Source organism: Poecile atricapillus, chromosome W (genome assembly GCF_030490865.1).
Source record: "Poecile atricapillus isolate bPoeAtr1 chromosome W, bPoeAtr1.hap1, whole genome shotgun sequence".
Classification (NCBI taxonomy): Eukaryota; Metazoa; Chordata; class Aves; order Passeriformes; family Paridae; genus Poecile; species Poecile atricapillus.
The window spans coordinates 29,799,300-29,823,965 of NC_081288.1; the positions used below are offsets into that span (position 1 = coordinate 29,799,300).

General features: G+C 38.0%; 1 protein-coding gene across 6 annotated transcripts in view; it reads right to left on the reverse strand.

Annotated features, from left to right (window-relative positions):
- Nucleotides 1–3,998: 3,998 nt before the first annotated feature.
- The window catches only part of LOC131592018 (CCR4-NOT transcription complex subunit 4), a 75,643-nt gene continuing 54,975 nt past the window's right edge, over nt 3,999–24,666 (reverse strand). For 4 of the 6 annotated variants that reach the window (XM_058863245.1, XM_058863246.1, XM_058863242.1 and 1 more), the window contains 5 exons: nt 23,019–23,076; nt 22,334–22,583; nt 19,989–20,486; nt 5,091–5,303; nt 3,999–4,308 (listed from right to left, as the gene is read on the reverse strand). In XM_058863245.1, the coding sequence (XP_058719228.1) occupies nt 4,007–4,308; nt 5,091–5,303; nt 19,989–20,486; nt 22,334–22,583; nt 23,019–23,076 (1,321 nt within the window). In that variant the 3' untranslated portion in view covers nt 3,999–4,006. The remainder of the gene's footprint in view (nt 4,309–5,090; nt 5,304–19,988; nt 20,487–22,333; nt 22,584–23,018; nt 23,077–24,666) is intronic. The other 2 variants (XM_058863244.1, XM_058863247.1) reach the window with 1 other exon arrangement.

Sequence of the window (24,666 nt, forward strand, 5' to 3'; positions counted from 1 at the left end):
CAAGAAAAACAAAAGTTGAGCTCAGCAGATTCCCAAATGGGGACAAGGAAGGTCCTGCTCAACCCAGTTGGTTGTGGGTCAGCACCACTGAAATGCCTGCTCCAGCAGCAGCCCTGCAACAGCATTTCAGGAGCTGCAGAAGGCAGGGGGTGCCAGGGGGTGAATTCACCTGAGATCAGCTCAGCAGATATCCAGACCTTCCCTCATTCCCAGTAACTGCTGCTCAAGTCATCAGGCTGGGGCGTCAAAACCTGGTATTGGCTGACACATGTGCCAGTTGCAAGTGGCCCTCCTTAATACTTTTTTAACTTTTCTTTTTTCAACATTTTACCTTTTTTTCCCCTTTTTAAGCTGTTTTTCTTCTCCCTTTTATTTTTTTTTCCTAATTGTGATTAAATCAGCTCTGTCAAGACACTGCATTTACAATGCCACATACCTGCTGCCACTTGATTTCCAACTAGTCAGTGAAAGTTATTAAAGAAAAAATAATTCATGCAATGGCTCTTCACCTCAGCCAGAAGGTGACATTTTATTCCTTCTTGTGATCTATAAAAACAGCATTCTCTTGATAGATATTAAAAAGATGGGGGGGCGGGGGGAAGCCATAGGGCAGGAACCTTTACTATCAATCCAGGGCTGCTCACCCTCAAATTACTACACCCAAATCATAAATTTGTTGAAAATGCCACACAGCTTCTTTTACCAACACATTTATGGCCAACAATTCCCTTCCTTCCCTCAGCATACACTCATACACATTTTAGAAGAGGAGTCTGGCTCATCCTTTATCTTCACCAGACATTATCTACCAAATGCATTGCTAGTCCTGGGTCACCAGCCTATCAGTCAAGCACTGTTCTTTGCTTAATACACGAAAGAGCTGCAAGTATCCATACACTGTAAGAAAGAACAGACCATGAACTAAGATGATCACATGGATGTTCTCTTTTCAATAAATGTTTCTGTACAGAACTTCTTGTTATAGGAAAACTCCATCAATTAAAAAAAAAAAAAAAATCAAAACAAAACCACACCAAAACCAAACCCCTAAAACCCCCAACAAAACAAAAACAAAACCCCACCTTCCTCCCTGCCACCAATAAACCCAAAACTTCGGGAGAAAAAAAGCAGGTAAACTCCACACAGTTGAACAGAGTGCAACACCAGGTTGGTTCCCAACTGAGGGGATGCAGATCAAGACAGTATACAAAACCAGGCTAAATGTGACAAAAGCTGCACCCTACACACATCAGTCTGATTGCTGATACACTTCACTGTTGTAATGCCAATGTTACCCACCAAAAAGTCTTTCTTGGGAAAGCAGGACCACAAGGAGAAAAAGTCACTGTAGCTGCAAACTTTCTTCTGAAGGCTAAGGGTTTGTTGGCAGGCCAACTACACAAACTGCTGCATGGCAGCAGAGAGTAAGCATCTCCCAAGCAGCTAAAGCCTGGTTTCCAGAGGCAGCAGACCATGGGCACAGGGTTGCCACAGCACCTCCTAAACTGCAACAAAGGGACAAGTAACATACTGAAAAAGGCAGCAGCTTCAGGAATTGCTGTGGTACATAGACAGCTGGAGCTGCTTTGGGAGCCTTGCTAATTTTCAGAGTCAGGAAAGGCATCCTTCAAAAACAAAATGTTAAAGGTGGAAAAACATCTAGCAACTGTGGAAGGAGACACAAAAAAATCCCAAACCAATACATCTTCACCAGCACCTTCAGCAGACAGTTCCTGCTGGGTTGCAGACCCAGTTCAGGGGCAGCAGTAGGCACTGCCACAGATGAGGCCATTCCAGCCCACAGCACTTCTCTTTCCACCACCAGCAGTTACAGGAGATGGCTGGGTGACAAAAATATAGTTTGCTTTTTGGGGAGCACTGGCATCAAAAGTTGTGCACATTCCTCCAAGTAACCAGGGCACATGACTCATCTGCAGCAAGGCTGCCAGTTCAGAAACAACACATACATAATACAGAGTAATAAATACAGCACTAAAATGGCAACGCAGGTGAGACAAGAGCAAAAGCATGTAGTCACCAAGTGATATTCTGTATAACAGGTTATTTAGAAGCACTTTGTACAGATTCAAGACTTGGCTCTTCTGCCCAGTGACTGATTCAGGATTTGTTCCCACTTCCTGAAAGGACAGTTCCTCACCCCACCCCATCCCCATTTAGGTGTTCACAGTTCATCAGTGGAAATTCCCTTCCTTACCCCTGCCAGCAGCAAAAATTTTCAGAAGGCTGCCAGCCTGAAGCAAACAGCTTGCACCAGGTGAGAAACCCTTCTGCACAGGCATCTTTAGAATTTCAGGCTCTCTGCCACCCTCATAAACTACATCAATCAGCAGCAGCACCACAAGGCTGCAGGTTTTCAATATGTCTGCTTGCAAGTATAAAAGCTTATTGGAGGCCTTCTGTCCATTAAGAGCTCTTCATCCCATTGTGCAGTGACAGTATTTTACACTTTTTTATGCAAGGCTGCTGATGAACACAGGGAGTCATAACAAATTCTCTGCCGTATCTTCACACATATTATTGCATGCCATCTATCTACCCTGAGTGCCATGGAATTTAATTCAGAAAATATAAAGATTCTCATGCTTCAGATTTAAAAGGATACCACCAAAAACATTTAGAGACTGCCTCTAGCTATTGCCATGAGCGAAGACAAGAGAATCCCTTTAAAAGATTTAAAGTGTTATGCTTTTTCTACCCTTCAATACAGAAGTTACCATACAAAGCAGTATTTCCAATGATAAAGTAGTTCTGGTTTAGATGAGTAAGAAGAAAACCCCAAACATGCAATGGCATACACTTTTTACCAGGTGTAGTAATTAAAAATCCAAGGTTAAAAAAACCAAAAAGCAAACATGAAGTCATCATCAAGTTTTCTGTTTTATTTAAGATTTTAGTTTTAATTTTGAAGAAAGAGGTACATTTCCTTGGTTTTAGTTTTAGCGTCAGGTTATAACCATGTTTATTTATCTGTTTTCTTTTTTCCTGTCTTTTCAATACTGCACAAACGTCCAGAAACTACAGGGTTAAGTAAAAGCTGCAGGCAGAGGAGGTCAGAGGTTGCTCCTGATGGTGATCATGTGGCCCCAATGCAGTGCTATCCCAGAGTGCCCTAAACAGGTGAATCTTTTTTTTTCTTAAAAAAAAAAAGAGAGACTGACAGAGGAGACAGAAAGACTGAAGTAAATATCACTCGTGTTTCAGCTGCTTATATTATGTATACGCTAGGTATTAAATCTGTGAATACTTTTAAAACATTAAAGTTTACTTGAAATCTAAAGCCAAAATTAAAGAAAAATCTTATTCTCCCCTCTTTAAACCACTCTTTAGCAACATGCCAGTTACTCATACCTATAAGTGTTTTGTCTTTCAACACACTTCATGTCAAACTCTGACTGATGCAATAAAATCCCCTGCTCAAAAAAAAAAAAAACCAAAAAAAAAAAAAAAAAACCAACCAAAAACCAACCAACCCCAACATAGCAATTTCCCTGTGTAGTGCCACACTGAATGCAAAATAAATGCTGGGCCACTGCTTGCCCCACATGTTTAGTAACTTCATTTAAATTAAATATCTTTTTTATGTTCTTGCATTTGATTCTGCATTGCACTTTTTCCCCTACTGCAGATTGACACTTTTCCACTAGGCAGAAATACTCATGTGCAAAAGACATAAGACACTAATATTCTCCTTAAGCATTGAGACTTGCATTTTGATTTCTCTCTTTTTTTTTTCTTAGAATGGTTAGAAAGTATTTCAAACAGTGTATTTCAAACACTGGTTCTGCAGAAACTTAACAAAAAGAATGGTCATGACCCTGTGATGGCATTGCATTTGGGGGGGGAAGTTTGATCAGGAACTGGATTCTTCAGAAAGAAAGATATGACAGGGAACAGTAGGTGGGCATGGGGAGGAGTCAGGGTGGGACACTTCCTGCATTTCTAACGTTTTGGGTCTTATTTTTCTTTTTTTCTTTTTCCTCCTTTCCTAATGACGATCCAGCGCTGAGCTCTGTAGTAGATCTGTGGGGGTTTTACTGGGGGGTCTGAAGGCTGTCTGAAAGCCTGGAGGTGGGGAATGGAAGCTGGTGGGGTTTGAAGGAGGAGAGTAGGGATTCCAACTGGCTCTGTGCAGAGGGATCTGTGTGCCGAAGGGGTTACTGTGGTGCGTCTGTGATGGTGCTGCACTGGGGCCGTCCACCTCTGTGAGGGCCTGAAGAGATTTTAGCCAATGTGGAGGATTGTCATCTTGAAGGGTGTCTAAACTGTTTCCTGTGGAGGCTGGGATACCTAAGAAAAGAAGAAAAAAACAGGGATACAGGCAAGTCAGAGGAGAAGCAATAAATCGACCATGAAGGAGGTCAATTTAACCTAGCAAAAAGCAACAATGAAAAAACATGATTAGTTTGTACAGAAAATGCATTTTACATTATTACTAACCTGGCCGCAAAAACACATAACATTAAATCGAGATAAGAGAAAGTTCACCCTCAGAGCACTTCTTCATAAAACACACATTTTTCTACCAAACATTCTGCTCGAAAACTACATCCCTGTCAACATGACCTTACCACACCAAGCTGCCAGTATGCTGGCACGTACATGCTTCACCTTTTACTCTGCCTACTTGAATCATGCTTCAGCCTCTCTAACAGGGAAACACAACCAGACAGCCTTATAAAAGAGAGCTTTATAAACAAGTGGAGTACGTCCCTTTTTAAATAACAATAGTCCAGTGATTGCCTTCAGTGCCTCAGGACCAGCGACGCACATACCGGACATGCCATCCAGCAGAAGGGACACCTTATAGATTGACCCTATAGGAAAGCACTGACCCACCTGACTGCCTGTAAAGGTCCTGGGCATGCATTGCAAAGGCCTAAGTGACGCTCTGTTATACCTAGAGGTTCCACAAAAATTCCTGCACCCTTGAGGTTTTGTGGATGGAAGCTGGAAGAGACCACCGCATACTGACTTTTTCTTTTTTCTTTTTTTTCCAGATGTAAATCAGTTTGTGCCAAATACCCATTTGATGGTTTGCCAGTGGAGCTGAAGGAGTGAGAAACGGTTACCTGTGATGATTGCGGGGTCCATCCAGCTGCCAGGGCTGTCCCAATTCAGGCTGTCGGTGGTGGCAGTGTTGGACGTTGGTACACTGTGGTTGGCGTTGGAGGGGGAAGAAGCATTGGGCAGTCCACCAAAGTTGATGTTAATGTTCGGTAGAAGTGCCCTTAGCCCGTCCTGCCATTCCTTCATATTTAAACTCTCTACAGAACTGCTGTTGTCTGGGAGATTTACCAACAAAAAAAATGAAAGATAAAAAAATAAAAAGCTGAAGTTAGAAACAGATGTCCTTCTTTGGTGGGGTATGGGATTTTGCTTTTACTTTTTAAGCTAAGCATTTAATATTTTCCCTATCCAAAACCTAGGGTCAATGCTTCCAAGATTGATGAATTACTCAGAGGGGCTGGCAGGTTTTAAACAAAGTATAAAGGAATGGGAGAAAGATATAACTCCTCCCCCAATATCTATCTCCCCATTTTGATTGAGAGACTCAAATAATCAAGGACACAGTGGCTCTCCTCTATTACTAACGGGAAAATCTACCAGGTACTTGATGAGAATACCTCTGCTGCAATTTGGCTGCTTTATTGATGGGCAGCAGGCTCAAAAGGGTTGTTTGTTTGATGTATATCAAAATGAAGAAAGGCTAGGTAGGGCTTTGCAATAGAAATGGAACGTGAGAAACCAGGGAGGCTGAGGAAAATCACAGATGTCTTTTGTTTTGTTATAGCTGGCTCATTCACAGCCCTATAGATGTTCTTCCGAAGGAAATGGTAATGAAGTTGGAGGGAGTGAAATTTCCTCTTGCAGTTGAAGAACAGTAGTGAAAATTCTTTCAAGACCTTTCAGAATAACTTCCAACACAGCAATATCCTCAAAATTTTGGTAAGAAGCAAACCAGCTGGACACCAAACCAGTCTCAACTACTTGCCTGAACATTTCAAGACATATCGCTAAAGGACAACAGAATAATGTGGCTATTAGCACTACAGCAAATGATCCCTCAACACAGAAGTTACACCATGCTATCTAGAACAGACTATCCGGTTCTGTGATCCATCTCTCACTTCAAGTATCTTAAAGCAGGACAAACCAGACATGAACATTCCGGTATTTATCATTCAATACAGGAAGTCATCCTTTATTAGCTTGTGGTCAGTTATATTTTGAACAGAAGTTTTAGGCAGTGTGTTGGCTCATGGTTGTCTTTTTGACAAATATCTAGAATACAATCTTTTTTTAAAAGATCTCTGCCGATGCTGATTGAAGAAAGGACCTTGATCTCCATCAGAATTGTTATAAAGAGATACTTTCACAATACTGCTACTTTATCAACAACGTAAGAGATTTAAGTCTTCCTGGAAAATTAGAGGATAACTCACAACCTTATGTTGGAGAGTAAAGAAAGCAGTCAATTGCTATCAAAACCTGCCCTGGCAGTTTTTGTAAAGCTGAATGTTTCGGAAAAAGTGGTGTCTTGAGCAATTACCTTTTTGTAACCAGAGGGAGGGGAAGAAAACCTCCAAAACAAACAAAAAAAACCTACTTCTTGAAACCTTGTCCTTTCACAGCTCCTCCTTTTTCCTTTGCAATACTAATGCACAAAATAAATGTTTTTAAAGAATTCGGAGCCATACGTTTTTCATTGAAACTTACCATCTTGAGATTAAAATTAATAAATCAAAATTAAAATTTGAGAAAGTATTAATGGAAAATGTCCTCAAGAGATATCTGTTCACAACCCTCTTGAACATCCATAAGCCCATTCAAGACAAGTTCTAAATTAACTTTTTGTACCAAGAGTAGCAAGCTCACCATCACAGAAATAACTGCACCAAATTCTGTGTTATACACCATTAGTTTCCACTTTTTTTTCCTCACTGCTGCTTCAAAAAGCTTGTGTGAAGAAACACAGCTCTGTTTAATTATTCATTCCTACTGCAATGCAAAAAGCACACGAAGATGATTACTGGGTCCCTGCATGAGTGAACATACTCATCTCAACACCTGTGAGCTAGGGATCTGCAAGGGTCTCAGTCACCAACTTCACTAACACCCAACACACCCTTTTCTTGTGTAAGAAAAATTTAAGTGTAGTACACTACAAGCAACATGTCTTGGAGGAAGAGTAAGACAAAGCCTGCAGGCTGTTATAAGGAAGAGGATAGGAAAATTAATACCACAGGGCATTAGGCTTCCTTGTATGTTTTTGTCGTGTTATTCTCCATTTAAAAAAGACATAATACAAAACACATAAGGGTCAAGAAAGGTAGCAAGTGTTTAGATACATGACTCTCATGGAATGGAAAAGGCTGGCACTTTCTGGTGAGGAGACATTGCTGTCTGAGGCAGGCATAGTGCACCACTGCTGTGTACCCTCTCTAACACAAAACAACAGGAAATAAGAAACTGAGGGACACTGCTCTTTACCTCAACTGTCTGAACAAAAATCAAGAAGTCAAGAGATGAAAGGCCTAAAATGATTCAGTATCTACCAAAACAGTGTTGTTTGCTATCAATAGGAAAGTTACTTTAATAAAATCTTGCGCTCCTAGGTATGAAAGTGACAAAATGGAGAATTACAAAATTTTATTGTCTTTCCCAAACAGGCGTGTTTGTGAGGCTGCAAGGCAAGCCAGGATAAAAATATTGTCCCCTGATACAAAAAAAAAACCCAAGCAGCACATGTCTTTGCTGGAATCTGGCAAGTTTAAACAGCCTAAGTGAAAATGCAACTCCACCCCAGAGACAAAAGTTACTTCTACTAGGTAGAAAGGAAATTAATTTCTTCAGAAATCATTACTCATCCCTCAGCTAGTTTATTTTTCCTGTTAAATAAGTCTATGATTCATGATGAAGCTAGGACCACAGTTAAAAATGAGAAAAAGCTAGCTGTCAGTTAATACAGACCTATTAAAAAGGGCACTTGCCTATTACCTTTCCCTACTTCTAAAGTTAACAGGTTGGAAGGAGTAATTTTCTGACTATTAGCAGACTTCTCAGTTGGACATTACAACCTAGGGGTGTGAGAACCAATACAACACCATTTCCCTCTCTCAAGAACTGAAAATGCTGTCTCCTTCATAGGCTAATCTTAAAAAGGCTTAAAGCAGCATGCCCACTGACAGTGGGAAAACACAGAAGACAACAAGGTAAAATCCAGATGACTGCAAGGAAAGTATTTATATACCAAGATAAATATGAGATTCCTCCCCTCATGCCCTAGCTTTGTCTCCCAGAAGAGAGAATAACCTGGTGAAGCACCACTGAAAGCACCACTATTGCCATGAAAAACATTCTCAAACACACACCCTGAACTCTGGTCTTCCCTTGATATACATGTCATAATCCTGTCTGGTCTAGTGGAAACTTGGGTTTACAGGGGTCAAGAGATCCCACAGTTCTAGCACTGAAATTTTCCTGTGTTCTGAGGCAGTATGTCAATGTGAAATAAAAGCACTTGCATGTAAAATTTGCAAAGTCAACCACTGTCTTCGAATGAGAAAAAGGAAAGAATAAAAAGCATTATCACAAATGCAACTTGTCCATCCAATCTAAATAAAAAAAAAAAAACAAACAAAAAAAAAAAATCTGAATCTCACTTAAGAAAAAGACTATATCTGAGAAGCCTGAACATTAATTTGTATAAAACTAGTCATTTAATGAATTTCTAAATAAAATCACTTCCCCATTATCACATCCTACCAGACCGTCAAATAGTTTTACCTCTACCTGCAATGTCTTAACACTATTTCTTCAAATCAGGCTAAGCAGTGTGTATTTGGGGGAGAGGCCACGAAGAGGATTAATGGCCTAGCCAGAATACTGTTCTGTTGCACATAATCAGTACTTTTGAAGATGTTTGCACAATTGTCTGCTGCACTGATACAGGCTGTTCTGTGACTTCCAAAATTCTGACAATGACACTGCAATAGAAACCCAAATGATGTTTCAAATTTGGCTCTATCACTTCGGTGACATTGATGCACTTGATCTTTTATACTGGTGCGATAGCAGAGCTTCCAGTTTTCTTGGTGTGAGACAAGCCAACTAAAAGGAATATTCCACAGTGACTAGACCATTTCAAATCATTGCCCCCAGTCTGATATAAGCCTATGGTAAAATCCAAAGCAAAATTCAGCCAGTACATGCTTAAGTAAATACAACCAATAGGAAAGATCATGAGACTGTTCCATTAAGTGCAAAGCAAGTGTTAGCTCCTTGCTCTATCAAACTTACATTTCAAGCCATTACAGAAGCCTATTTTCATGCTAATTAAGTAAAAACATTAAATACCTTTACTCCAAGTCTTAAATATTCTAGTCCCACTGAAAAGCAAAAAGTCCTGCAAATCTAGGTTGCAATTATTTATTTTTAAAGAACCCATCAGTATGTGTGACCTAGACACACAACAGTGTGTCAACTACAGAAAAGCTTCAAATAAGCAAAATAAAATCAGAGGAAAAACATCATGAGAGACAGCCGATGCCACATACCTGACTGCAAAGAGAGGCAACAAAGGAAGCCAAGAGATATTAAGGTGTATTCAGTAATAGAATAGCTATTTCAACAACCTGCCTGTAAAAAGGCCCTTGTGAAATCTTCAAGGACACTGTTCAACAAATTTTGAAGCCAGAGAAAAATGAGAGAAAAAAAGAACAGGAAAGACTACCAGGAGTTCACCAAGAGTCTTTCAGCTCAATTATAAACAATTGGGGCTACCAGAGAAGCACACCCTTTCAAGTTACATCTCTGGTCCCACTCTCTGCTTTGTGCTACCATGTTCACAGAGAGCACAAATTGTACATGCTTTCCCTGAAACAGCCCTATTCTGAGAAGCAACTGAAGCTTCTCTATTTTAATCTCAAAATGACTTTTCACTATTGGTATTTCTGTTTTGAAAACAGTTGTCCAGAACTTTCCTTCCTTTGAGGGGGAAAGAGAAGGAAAGGACAATTTGTTGCATCCAAAAAAGAAATTACGACCATCACATTACATCAACTCAAAAGCTTTTCACCCAGAGCATACTTAAACATCAACAAAACAGTTATAAGAACTATACCTGTTTCACTTTAGTATGAGTAATAAGTTTGTTTGCTCATGATTTTTTTTAAGCATGAATAAAATCCCATTTAAACTTCTATGACCTGAAGGATTTCTCTCTGTTTCATTGACTCTCTACATCTACAATTCCTAGTAATCCTACAGTGTTTAAACCAAACAATTTAGTTTCATCCGTTCACAGAGGCCTAAGAGTGTAACTGGCAGATTAGAGAAGATGGAAACTGTCCACATTTGAAAAGAAGTGCTGCCCATCAGGAATACAAGTAGCTACTTCATCATATTAGGGAGACATCAAGTGACAGGAGCACTAGAAGGTAAAGCTGTTTGCAGTGAACCTTTAAAAGCCTCACAAACATTATTTATACATGGGAAACAAATTGACAATTTACAAAACTCAGCTTTATAAGTGTCATTTCACAGTGTGAATTTCAAATAAAAGTCTTACAGTCATTAGAACTGGGGAAACAAAAGATGCACACCTACAATTTATGTACATACACACACCTACAAAATAGGCTTTGGTAGACAAGAGACATCAGTCTGCCCTCAGCTTTAAAGTACTGCAAATAAAGCACATTTTATCTCTATTCCGTATCAATTTCCACAGTTATAGTAATTCCACTCAATTTGAAAGACAGCCATGTAAACAGAAAAAAACTATTCTTCAATGCCAAATAAATCCAACTGCAATTTATTTTGTCAGTTCGCCCAACTATCAAGTAGAATATATTAATTCTAAAGTATACATTTAAAGGGTGGAAAACATGATTTTCTAAATGAACTTCCTTTTTGATGATGATCTGACAGTATAACTTTCAAGCTTTCTGTGACTAAGTAAGTGTTATGAGTAAGAAAATGTCATTTACTTTCAGGGGGAATCCCTTCTACAGCATTAGCACAGGGACAGTAAGAACACTCATATCTGCTTGCATGTACAGTGACAGAATTTTATTAGGCTTGAGAAAAGCAGTTTTACATCAAGTATTCTGGAGAGTTCTTGTGATTGACTTACACTTACCACAGCTCAAGAGACCAAGCCATAATTATAGAAGCCAGCAGCCCAATTTTAATCTATAAGCAAATTTCAAATTGAGATTCCAAGTTGCTTTGAAAAACACGCTTGACTTCCTACAAAACCTTTTCAGAGAATCACACTTTTTTATTACTGACTCTGTAAGAAAATACATTTTGGTGCTTAATCTATAATAGATAATAATCTGATAACCTTTAATATTACCATAAATCTAAACCAAGGGCACAAAGACTTAAGATACTGAAACAAATGAAAGAGATACTTCCTACATACAGAATCCTACACACAGAACAGTTTGATTAAAAAGCTCAGAAAGCATGCAATTCCATTCATCTGAGAAATAAAGTTCATTTTCACCTAAACTGCTTCCTCTTGCATCATGCATCAGGGTTCAATCTCACCAGATTACCCTGTCTGTCAACAGAAAAAACTTTGACTTCAAATGAAAAGCCCATGTGTACAAATGTACTGTGGGTACTTGGATAGATACATGCATAAATAAAAACAAAACATTTGAAATTTGTCCTATAAGGCAATGCAATAACTAGAAATAGCAAAGAAAAAAAAAAAATTAGATCTTCAAAGCTATGGTAACAATCAGCAAGAGCCTCTCTTGTTAGACAGATTCTCGATTCCAGAAATATCAAACCAATCAACCAACCCTCTGAGTTCAGACTGCGAGACCAGCATTAGCACAATGAAAGCATACTCTGGCAAAAGTTAAACTCATTTTTAACCTTCCCACATCTGCAAACAATTAAGGCTGATATATATTTATAGACTATTTCAATAATTCTGTGGGAAAATTAGATAAAATTTCAAGAAAGCCAAGTTTTCACCTTCCATGACATGAAATTCATTCTGATTACCAGATGCTGTCTTCTAATGGAAGTGACCAATTTTTTACATAAATAGATTATTAAAATTAATTCCTCTGAGGACAAAATTAAGTTCAAACGAGGCTGTGTAGAAGAAACCAAGAGATAGCAAGGGATTTTTTTTTTCTTTTCCCTGAAACGTAATTTGGCAGTAATGGGAGGAGAAACACTATTTGCAAAGCTGCTCTTCCAGTTGCTGCTATTCCTTTGGGATTCATTTATGCTCCTCCCCCAGTACAATTTTAAAAAAGATTATGTTTGTGCTCTCAGTTGTTTTTCAAGCTGGAGCACTTAAAAAGAAGTTAATGCAGAAAGCCTTTGAATCACTTGTACTTTTTGCTGAAATGCACCAGACATTATTGGCATTTTCTTAAATGGACTTAGAGTCAAAGTTTCAGGTCCATGCCAAGGCACAGCTTTTTGTTAGACACTGAGGTGGCAATGCCAAGTGCACTCACTTTCCAGTCTTCAGAAGTAAAATGCCATGTTTTAACAACAGTAAGACAGTTGCACCTTGTAACTCATGCCAGTGACCTATTGCATATTTTGAAGTGACTTCAGAAAAGCATCCAAGAGAACACAGCATCCCAAGGCTAAGCGTCTGCTGCCTGGAGGAAGGAGACACATCACGTAAGACAACAGAACTTACACCTCTTACACCACTGCAGGGCCATCCTAAGATCTTACCCGTCAAAGGAAACAATCTTTCTAAGTTTTGGTGAACCAGTCCTAAAGAGCTTCTATTAACAATAAATGTAGTCTTCCATCCCTAAAACCTTGGCAAAAGCCAATATTTAGTGTAGCTGAAGCTCCTTTGGTGATGCTACTACAGACACAAAGTCTTGAAATTTGATGTGAAAAACCTCCTGTCTGCTTGTTTCTCCCTGTTTCTGGAAAGTTATCAAAAAAAGCTGTCAGGACTAACAGTCCAGAACACAGACTGGGTCAGCTACTCAGGACACCTATTTCAGCCAGCCCCATGGTTATTTTAAATGTAGTAGAGTTAATGTGATTAGTCACTCCTCTGATACACTGCAGCCAAGTTGAAGGATTTTTTTTCCCCCATTTTTTCCTTTGTCACATACATATTCTTCCAAAATAAAGTTACACATTTAAAAATAGGCATCTTGCTACCCAGAAAAGGAGGATGCCTGTGTTTTACTGTCATGCCTAAAAATCTTGCAATCAAAGATTAAAAAAAAATCTAAGAGCTTAAAACCAAGCTAGAGAGACGAAGACAGATATTTATGTATCAAGCCTTATTTGAAACAGTATCACCTATATAATCATAGGAAAAAAATTCAACAGGATTTAGAAAACAGTTGCAGTACTAGCACTGAAAAGGCACTGGAAGGAAAGGTGGGCGTGCAGGATAAGATTTTGAAACAGAGAAGTAGCAGGACTTAAAGGACAGGTGCTGTGGATGACATTCTTCCAGAGATCATGATAAGATGAAGATTATACCAAAGAAGCCAGGCCTTTGTAGTAAATGTTGGCAATGTTTGGGAGTTAAGGGACAAGACACCAGAGCTAAAAAAAGGAATATCCACAGCGGATTTAAATCTTGACACTTATTCAATATTTTGGAAATTAATCTGAAATCCCACTTTCATTTAATTTAGTTTAAACCTGGATGCATAAAAAACCCCACTAAACTCCTCCAGAGAAACAGAAATGAGCAAGCCAAAAGTTTTCAAAATGGATTAATTCCATATTGTGCTTAACACTACTTCTCTACCAGTGAAACAGAAAATTAGTTATGATGGAAAATAAAAGAATTAATTTCAAGGTGGGGATACACACAGACACAAAGCATCTCCTTGAAGAGGAAGGTAAGAACCTCCATGGAAAAAATGGGGTGCTGTGAGCAAAAGGACTGATGAGAATAACAAAATGTTCAATGGCAAAGGCTGTACAAACAGTCATCTTTGTTGAGGAAACCAGGATATACAAGAATCAGTAGAAGCAATAATGGAAACACCTGAGGGTTGTTTAGAGAAGGTATTTTTCATTTTACAATTTCAAAGCAGCTTCAAATGAGGAGTGACCCTATTATCAGGGCAACACATCCATTTCTGAGAGCAGCTGCTCTGCACTCTGGAAAAGATACAAACCTTTGGAAATGCCATACGTGGCACCTACAACTATCAGTTGTATCAACCAAGGTGTTCACCAGATTCCCCATTTTCAATATTTATCCCTAACCAGAGAAAGACTTCAGACAGGCATAGATCTAACCAGGGTGCACAGAAATCATATCCAGCTGCCGTGCTTTCTGCCCAGCTGCTGTTGGAAAGCCAAATATCAAGGAAGACCACCAAGTGAGCAAGGACAGAAAATTGACTAATGTCTCTCTTACTGCTAAGTATGGAAACCAATACTTAAAATAGGCATTAAAACTTTCATATACTGTCAGGTCAAGAGGAAAAGTATTGGAAAATGTTCGACCATGGCATCCAAATAAAGGGATGTGAGGCACCACTGTTTAAGTCACATTCTTGTTGCTACGGTATGGGATTAAATGCCTTTTTTACACAGCACCTGGAGAATTTTTACAGCACGCTGACCTCAACACCCATACCCACATGGCCCAAAGCCTCTTTTAAAAAGGCACAGTAACAGAAAACACACAATACTCCATATCAAATTATTATCCTGAGACCACAAGAAAATGTCAGCTGCTACACCACAAATTCTCTGTTTCCTTCCAAGAATGTATAAAACAAGGCATGGGGTATGTGTTTGTTTGTTTGTTTTCAGGAGATAGAAACAACCCAGAAAGACCAAATGAATATCACAAATGGAAATGCAATTATGTTATGGGAAAACAGCAAGTCAGACAAGGAAACTTAGTATTAAAGGGGAAAACATGTTAACCCTTATTCTGATATCTCATCCTTTTCTGTGCTGCAAACAGTCTTTAAATAATATGACCACAGCCAACATAAAGGGATCTTCCCTTGTTTTACTAAATCTTGTCCAAAAGGTAGCATGAGACAAGAAAGGATTTGGTGTTCAAGACAAGTTCAATGGCTGGGGGCATAGAGGCCAGAAAACTTAAAGAAGCAGAAAATGCAACACCATAAATTGTTCAGAAATGGAAGAGCTCAGTCCTTAAAATAAGAGGGAAGATGTTGGACCTTCTTAATAAAACTGTCATTGCTTTGTCCTCTCTGCTACCAGCTACTGCTTCACAAAAACCTAAATGCAGCCAAGACATGAAAACATGCATGCTAGTCTGTCTGGATAAGGAATGCAACACCACTACCACTGACACTGCTGGGGGATACCCAAAATTAATAGAGCTGTCTACCCATTTATTGTCTCACCTTTAAATGTATATAATATCATCAATAAGGATGCACATTTTCAACAGAAGTAAGCCACAACATCAAAACTAAAAGGTCTTGAAAGAATGAAATTTTGATTCTCCATTATATTCTATTACACAGACTTATTACATTCAACCCCATGTTTTGAAATATCAGGAACAGCTCACAGAAACCTACAGCAGCTCTGTATCAGTCAGCTGAATGGTTAAAATATCTCAAACTTCACAATGGTTATCTACAAAGACGATGAATAAAACATTTTTTTCCCAACCTAAATAGGGTTTAATTCTTTACAGTTCATATCTGTGTCCACTTGATTCTTACCTCTATTTAGATTTTTAATATATATACATGAGATATACATAAATCACCTCTGTTCAACAAGGATTTGGACAATGCTTTGAGACATGATTTAATTTTTAGGCTGCCCTGTGCAGAGTCAGAAATTGGACTTGATGATCCTTGTGGGTCCCCTCCAAATGAGGGGTTTCAATTATTTCTTTGGGAAGAACATATTGTGTAGGAGTAGTCTTGGTAGAGTTTGAACTACCTCATTATTATGGACTACAGAGAGCTTACAATTAAGTTTTACATTCAGGGTAATTATGAAATTAATAAATGAAGTAATAGCCAGTGTTTCAAAATGCCTTCAAAATGAACTCATGGGGAAAGTGGAGTAACCATTTTCAACTTTTTCCTAATAGTTTTAACAATGTGAGTTCGTTACTATATTTCTATGTAACAAAATCAACGACTACCAACCGCTCAGTAAATTCAAGAAACAAAACTATGTATTTGTATTTTCAAATTAATATGCTTACATCTCATTTGGTAAGCATCTGTCTCCAAACACTGGTAATCTGAATCCTACCTTCACAGATCTCATACTATACCTATTATTTCTGAATACACCACCAGGCAGTAGGGTAGCAAAGATGATAGTGTACTAGCTATCAAATAACAAAGAGTTTCCTGTTATCCTATAGTAAAATAAAAATAAAGGCACACACCCACCCACACTGCTGTCAGTACATCAACCTTTCTCTCTGCAGAACAAAGCATAGTTACTGGCCAATATTCTTAAGATAGCTTGCTAACAATCTAGGGTAAGATTGCTAGAAGCAACAATTACACTGTCCATAAAGAAGTCACTGAACTTTACTCCTGAAGCACTGTTATACATTTATAATTTCACAGCAAACCATCTAATCAAGCCCACTCCAGAGAGCAGCAGTAAGCTTAAATTGTCCCTGAAAATGACAACGTGAAATATCTGCTACAGTTTGAAAAATGATACAGTGGGGGAAGGAAAAAAAAAGTTACTTTGGTAATCAATCAATCAAAAAGTTCATTTAAATACAGGTTGGGGACAAATGTATGCCTGATGAATATGACACATTTCAAGTACATGCATAATAAATCTATGAAGTCAATGATGTGCCATTGTGTCATTTCACTGGAAACTGTACAATTAGTTAATAAATAATACTTCCTCTGAGAAATAAGCAACCAAATTCCACATAGAAATTATTTTTTAAGTGAGAACTTAATTATAAATAAATAAATGTAGGTAGTGCCTGTGCTCCTCCGTTTAAATTGAGTACACATCACAGAACAGCCCTGCCTGAAGCTGTGAGCTTACAGCACAGCTCTGATTCTCAAATAAACAAAAGGCAGTTCCAGCAAATCACATTTAACATGTCACACATGAGCATTTCAAATTCATGTGAATAATAATGCCTAAAGCATAAACAGCAGCAGTTTGAAAGATACCATTTTCTTAATACAAGCTTCCATACCACAAATACACCTAGTGAATTGAGAAAGCCTAGAAAATACTATACTAACATATGAATTTATACAAGTTATCAGATCTGCTTGTTTTGACATAAATAAAAAGCTTCAAAAGGGTTGATTAAATAGAGCAGGCAGACAGACTAATGTGCCTCTTCTCATATTAATTTTGTTTTTCACCAGTAACTGGTCCAGTATTAGCTACTTTAGGAATTCATAATCCTGTAAAAAACTGGGATCAAAGACTGTAAGAAACATGCAGCTTTTACCACAGTAGAGGGTCTCTGCTACAAGACAGAAAGTCAAGTTTCACCTGCACTGGTTTCTTTTCCTGTTACATCTGAACCAGCCAAGTTGGTAACATTTACTAAAACACCTGAATATAGACTAACAAGAGCCAAGAAAAAGGAGCTTCAGGTGTACTACAGCTAACTTCCATACTGCTAAACAGCTGTTATGATATGCACTGCCTTTCTAGAAGGTCAGCTAGGGTATTTATAAGCTACTGTAAATAAAGTCTTAAACACGTGAGTTCCCTATACTTGCACACCACTTTCTTCCCCCAGCCCCACCAGACAGATGTATCTGTAAATTACATGATGAAACTAGGAAATTCTGTAATTAAATACTTGCTTCCGATAGATTAAAAGCAAATATAGAACAGGAAATAGTTTTTCAAACAGAATATAAAAGGGATTAACTGAGAGATTGGTACTGTAGATGCAGATAAAAAAAAAAAAATCATTATATTGGAAACTATTAAGTCAGCACACAAGAAAAGAGCTATGAGGTCATCTCCTGACATTCAAATTATTTGTACGTCAGAAGCAGTTAGAATACTAAAATAAATATAAATAATACAAACCCATAACCCAACAAACTAAAGCAGAACTGAGACTTCAGCTGATTTCTGGCAGCAAGAAAAGAAAAAGGAGCAATCTGTCCTTGTACAAATTACTCTTATTTCAAGACATATCAAAGCTGATGTACATCAGCTGAGAAGTGTTTGCACTGCAGCAACTGCTATCTAATTGTCAGCCAGTCAACTAACAATGTTTTCTATTACAAGAGATTAAAACCAATGCAAAGGAACTTTCCACAGTTACTACAGCAGATGTTTATTTTGGTTTTAAGATGGTATTTGCCAAAAACATTTTTAGAGTAATTGGTTATAGCAGTTGCATACAAAAAAAGGACACAAATATCAATTCTGTTACCTTAAAACATATGGGGAACTACATGGCCTGGGCTGTGCATCAACAAGTACCACACAACCTGCTCGTCAGAAATTGAAAGATCTACAAGTCTTCTACAAACACAAAAAGTTCCACTTCCAACCTGCTAACTAAAATTAAAATAATGCAGTACTTTTGCAAACCTAGAATCAGCCTGCATTATGAACAGATCTTTTTCAACACTAAAGGATTTTTCTGGTCCCCCAGGCCATAAAATAGCCTTATTACTGACCCCTCCAAGTAGAAGTTTTACAATTGAGTGGTAGAGTTGAAAAGTGATGTCCTGTTGTTTTTCTGCAAGTTCTACATAGTTTAGGGGAAAGGGAGCAACAAGGCAACTGTGGATGCTGTACTTTGTTACTTCATGCCAGAAACAATTTGTGCAACCAGTATCAGTCATTTTAGGCTTAAAACTTTTCAACTGCCAATATAAAGAGCTTTGAACTAACATTTGTAGTATGGACCATGTTTATACTTGAATCAGTTTATACTTGAAACACCTTACAGCAGTACGACAGCTGCAAAAAGCCTTCAAAGAGGACAAAGTAGAGCAAAATAACAGCCAAAATTAGTTCTTGTACTAGAGCATCAAAAAACCACTAATTTTTCCTAGGTCACTTATAGTAAAGCTAGTCCATCTAAAACCCATGAAAAGAAAATGCTGGCAACATCTCAAGGAGCAGTTTTCTCCACCTCAAGGCTACAAAGAACTAACAGTGACTTTCTACCTGCAGTTCATTATCCATATACAATATTTTATATTGTATATCCAATACAATATTTTCCCCTGTTACAAGAAGAGAATTTGTTTGGGACAAGCTAAATTGGAAGTATGGAAGGACTTCAAACCCCAGAAGTGAATTTTTAATCAAGACAATTATTATTACAATTAGCTCCTTAGTCGTAATGTTTGATGCAAGAGCCTATTAATCCTCTCAAGGCAGCCCAAACTGGCCTGACTGCACATTTCTTTTTCTCCACCATCACAATTCTCAGAATCAGGATGAATCCTCTTACACACATTGCAAGCATCCATTCAGTGAAGATTAGCATAATATTAAGGCCATCTGAAGTACAGAAATGAACAGCACTGAATGTTTTATCGTGTAGCCATTCGGTTATGCGCAAGAGGGAACAATCCAGCCAAGACACATGGCACAAATTACCATCATTACAATTTTTTGCATGACTTTAAGAACTGTGGTCAACACCTGCATGCCAACATGAAAGTCACAATGCACTTCCAGGGCCTATTCTTAAGTAAAGCCAGTCTGGCAAGACTGAAGAACCAAAATACCAATCTGCTTTGGCACAAAATTAAGCGGGCACATAATACTCCACCTTCCTTATAAAGCTCAATATTTACAAGGCTAAATATCCAGTTACTTTAAATTTTTTTAATACAAAGGACCTATTTAAAACAATATTCCTCCATCTATTCATAACCTAGTATGACAGTCAAGAAATAACAGTCTACTGCTTGTTGCTGGCTATTTCCTTTTCCTGTTCTGACTCAGAGAAGCTGAGAGCATGAATTAAGTCATATTCACTTCCGTCCCTATTCACCTACCTGATATAGGGATCCCTCCCAGACCTGTGCTGTGTTGTGGTGGGAGATTCAAGTCCAAGAAATTACTATTTGAGGTGGGATTTGCTGTGTGGTTCAAATGCATGATGCTATTGCGTGGGAAGGCCATCCAAGGATAGCGAGCTGCTTGGCCTGGAAAACTGAAGGAGTTGTAAACTGCTCGATGCTGTTGAAACTGTGGAAACCTCTGTGGCATGACTGGAAAGGTGCTACTGAGAGAGTTGGCATTTGTGGGTGCAGCAGGATGCAGGAATCCAGAACCTGGCCCTTTGGCAGTTGTAGTGTGTGGGGTAGGGTTCTGAAGAGATGTGGGCGAAAGGGAAGGTTGGTCTTGGACTGACAGTTCCTTCTCAATCAGGTCTGCTAAGGCTTTGCGGGTGATGTCAAAGGGATCAAACCCTAAGTCGTCCTCTTGCTGTTTGGAGGAACCAAACCCAAAAGCTGCTTGCCAGTCTGTGGAGGAGGATACTGGTATAGTTTCTGTTGGAAGAAGAAAGGAACAGGATTTAGAACAAGAATTAGAAATCATCTTCGCATATAAGAATTTCAGCCTGTGGTCTTTTATCTTTCATATAACACTACTTTATACGTTCCCCAAAGACACCTTATTCATCAGCTTAGAATGCCATTTTCAGATCAAACTGTCATAGACTTCTACTAAAGGTGAAGTACTAGAAGTAGCAAATAACATTTTTACTGCACAGTTGCTCTGTTCCTGAACTACAGAAAAGCCTTATCCAGAAAGTATTTTCAGGAGTAGTCCTACTTGCCTAGAACCTTCTTTACCCCATATTACTTCATGCAAGTGTGAACAAGCAGAGTTTAAATAAGGTTGTTACTCAGTTCAATATTTTGATTTCACTATTAATATTGTGCAAAAAAGATAAGCAGGATGCTCCCTCTCAAAAGATAGAACCTCAGAGCAGTAGTTCAAAAAACAAAACTAAAATCAACAAAGAAATAAAAACCACCAAAAAATCGCCTACTGTCTACCATTATGAAGAGGAAAAAGTCGAATTCTTGAGGAGATACAATGATAAAAAAAGGGAACTGCATTACAAGATATTGTTAAATATTTTGAGGCAGTGTTGCAAAAATAGTTATCAGAATTTCTCTTCATTTTCAGTTACTACTTCTTTTCATTATTTTGTCAAGTTTGTTATTTATGGTCAGTGAATACCAGTCTATCTTCACATTATTTTTCTTCAAAATTGTGGTCAAATAAGCTGCTAAATTCAGGCTAGCATCACTTGCAACATTAACTCCCTCTGCTGGTAGGGACCTGGTCTGCAGCTTTAAGAAGGTTCAGTATCCTCTCAGAGTAGAAATCTATGCTTTATTTTCACTCTAAAATCCATGATGATAGATAAAGAGTTGCTACGCCAACAAGAACTTGTCCTTTGCATTCTCATTTAAACAGCAACAATATACTTCATGTTAACTATGATCTCTACTGCCTGGAAATTCTCTCACTGCTACTTAATCCTCACAAAATTGGTGCATCAAGTGCCTTAGCAGAAAGGAATTTCCTTGGCAATAAATATTGTTTACAAACAGAATTATGATATTCAGGAGAAAGATCAACATCAGAAGATGAATAATCACTAAGTAAACCAACTATATCATAACGTATTATTTACATTCAATTTTTTACTGGTATTTCTTCATTTAGTTTTCTAACAATTTCCTCAGACTTAAAATTTGTGAGCTCTTAAATACCGTTAACCATTCCCAAGACTATGTAATTACAACGAAAACTACGATTCATGCATATGACAAGGTGTTTCATAGGGGAGTAACTGAAAAATACAGGTATCTTTCAGCTGATGAAATTAAACATAACTTGTCTGAATTTATAGAATCTCATCTCAGAAAGATTAGATGCTTTCAGGTAACTACGCAGGATACTAAGAAAATTCTGAATTCTACAGAACAGCTTCTGATATTAGCATTACAAATTATCACACCAATATATACTAATACCATGTATTTTCCCCACTCTCAATAAAAACCTTTAACACTAAATATTAAAGTATACATATCACATCCTATGCATGTTTATAAGAAAAACTAAAATAAGCACTCTGATAATTTAGCCATGCAGCTTGAAAGCTCTGCGAAGTTTCTTTAAGAAACAACCCTTTGGTCAGTGCAATTCATCTGCAGTTAAGTGACAAATTTTAACTATTTGCAAGGGGGAAAAACACAGTATGGAACAAATCCTAGAGTTTTAGGTTCTACAGAGTTTTAAGCTCTGTACAACTCTGTACAAGTTTTTAGCAACTACAAAAGCAAGCAACACCCAGCCATGTAAGCTGTGGATGTACCTGATGTGAAGAGGCTCTGTGGTTCTGGTGCTGTGGGCCAGTCACTTGAAGTCTGTGGAGAGCTGGGGAATGGAGGAAGCCCACTAGGGATGGGGTTGGGGTGTCGGAAGTTGTCAGAGAAGAGTGACTGTGATTCTGTTACAGCCCCTTCAAAAGGAGACCGTGCACTGTGATTAGATGAACTGATGGGTATAACTGGATTGGGTTTTGTTAAACCAGGTGGTGGTGAAGGTGTGTCACTGTTTGTTATCTACAAGCAAGAGAGAAAGAGAAAAATTAGGACATGAGTTGATATATTAAATATTCTTCACTAACTCAGATGAAAAGTTTCCTCAAAACTTCTGTCCACAATTAGGTTTGTTAATATATAGCTCAGCACAAGGTCAAACAAAAAATCAACTTAGCAATAGCATTTCTAAATTTTGTTTAAAATCATCACAGAATCAACCAGAGTGGAAAAAGACCTTGGAAATCATGACGTTCAACCTATGACTAAACACAACCTTGTCAACCAGACCATGGCACTAAGTGCCTCATCCAGTCTTTTCTTAAACACCTCTTGGGACAGCCCATCCCAATGCCCAATTATGATACACTTCAGAAAATGCTTGCTTCTCCAACTGAAAGTTGCACTAAGTCCTCAAACCCACTTGCTACTTTCAGAGTACCTATCTTTGTGCCTTACCTGTTGAGAGCTGTCACCATTTCCTATACTGAGGGAATCTGAAGGTTTATCGATAGGGCTGCAAAAGTGGGAGGGAAAAAGACAGTAAGAGACCCAAGTACTTAACATGAAAAATCAACATTTGCTTTTGTAGTGGAAGAAAAGCCTTAAAATAAAGACAAAAATTAAGAAGTAGGAATTAAGAAGGAAAAAAGTGCACTTATTTTTTATGAGACTGCTATTTTAATCATAAGCATTCCAATCATTTGTCATATTCTGTAATACTTTTCACCATTCTCTGTTCTGCTTGCTGACCACCTAAGGAACAAAAGAAAAGTTTTGAACATGCTCATAACAACTCTATGCCATACAAAACCCCAGAACTCTATACTATGACAGCATTCTATAACAGTCAGTTCCATCTACTTTACTACTGCAAAGAAACTTCAAAAGATTTATTTTCCAAACACAACTTTTCAGTTTCTGTACACATCCTAAATAAATCTGGGAGAGATAAAACCTTAAATTAACATTTTAGTCTTGGTGGCAAGTTAAGCTTCCCACCAGCCTTTAAGATTTTAACTGGAAAATATTAGTCCCAAGTTAAAAAAATTGAGGTTTGAGATGACAGAAGGGGGGAAAAAAACATAGCATAAGAATCTGCCAAAAATGAGAATAATACAAGATACTGCAAAAAAACACCTCAGAAAACCATTCTCTGCAAATTATTGTGATTTGGCTGAAATAGCCCATCTCAGGTTTCAAGATTCTTATGGGCATTTGTGAGTTGCCTCAATCATGGTAAATACAGCACTAATGAAATGGCATTATTGAAGTTCACACTAAAATCTTTGCTTTAAAACTTCAAGGTACTCATTTTCATCTACCAATGAGAAAAGATGCAGAAGCATCAGGCTGCACAGGCCAGTACACAGATTTTACAAACAAGCATCAGAAGTAAGAACATGAACTTCAGTTCCACTATGAGGCCACAATGTGATACAAGTCAAATTATAGTCATGATGCTGAAAGATATATGTAACCATTTTCTTTCAACTGGGTGCAGACTTCAGATTCTAGATACACCTTGTTTTTGAACAGCCCCTGCTGCTGCAAAGTTTAATTACTGCATATAGCCATAAAAAAGATCCATATATAAGATTTGTTCCACGTGCAATTTTTCCCCTCACCCCAAAATGACTAATTGAAACCCAGCAAAATTACTTCTCCATTCTAAAAGAAACTGTGTAAGAGTAATCATCAATACATTCTTTTTGTGAAAAAGAGCACTGATTGAGTCAGTATCTCAAACAGATAAATTAAGCTGAAATATTTATGACTATAAAAGAAAAATCACTGTGTTATTCCAGTGAACATTTACAACTACTTAGTGATCCAACAGCGTGAATAAATCTCTTCCATTTGAAACATACTGCTTTTGGTTAGTAATTTCTAAATACCTATAGCACAGAAGTTTGCTGTAGACTCTTCATTACACAATCAATTCTGATTGAAGAGCTGATATTCCAGTTAAATTCTTTTCCTACAGGGCTAACAGTCACAATACTGCAGTTTAAAAAGGTATGAGCAAGACAACTTTTATTGACAATCTAAATGATGAAAATGTTTATTATACTTGAACCTGCCTAAGGAGTCTTTATTTGAAAGA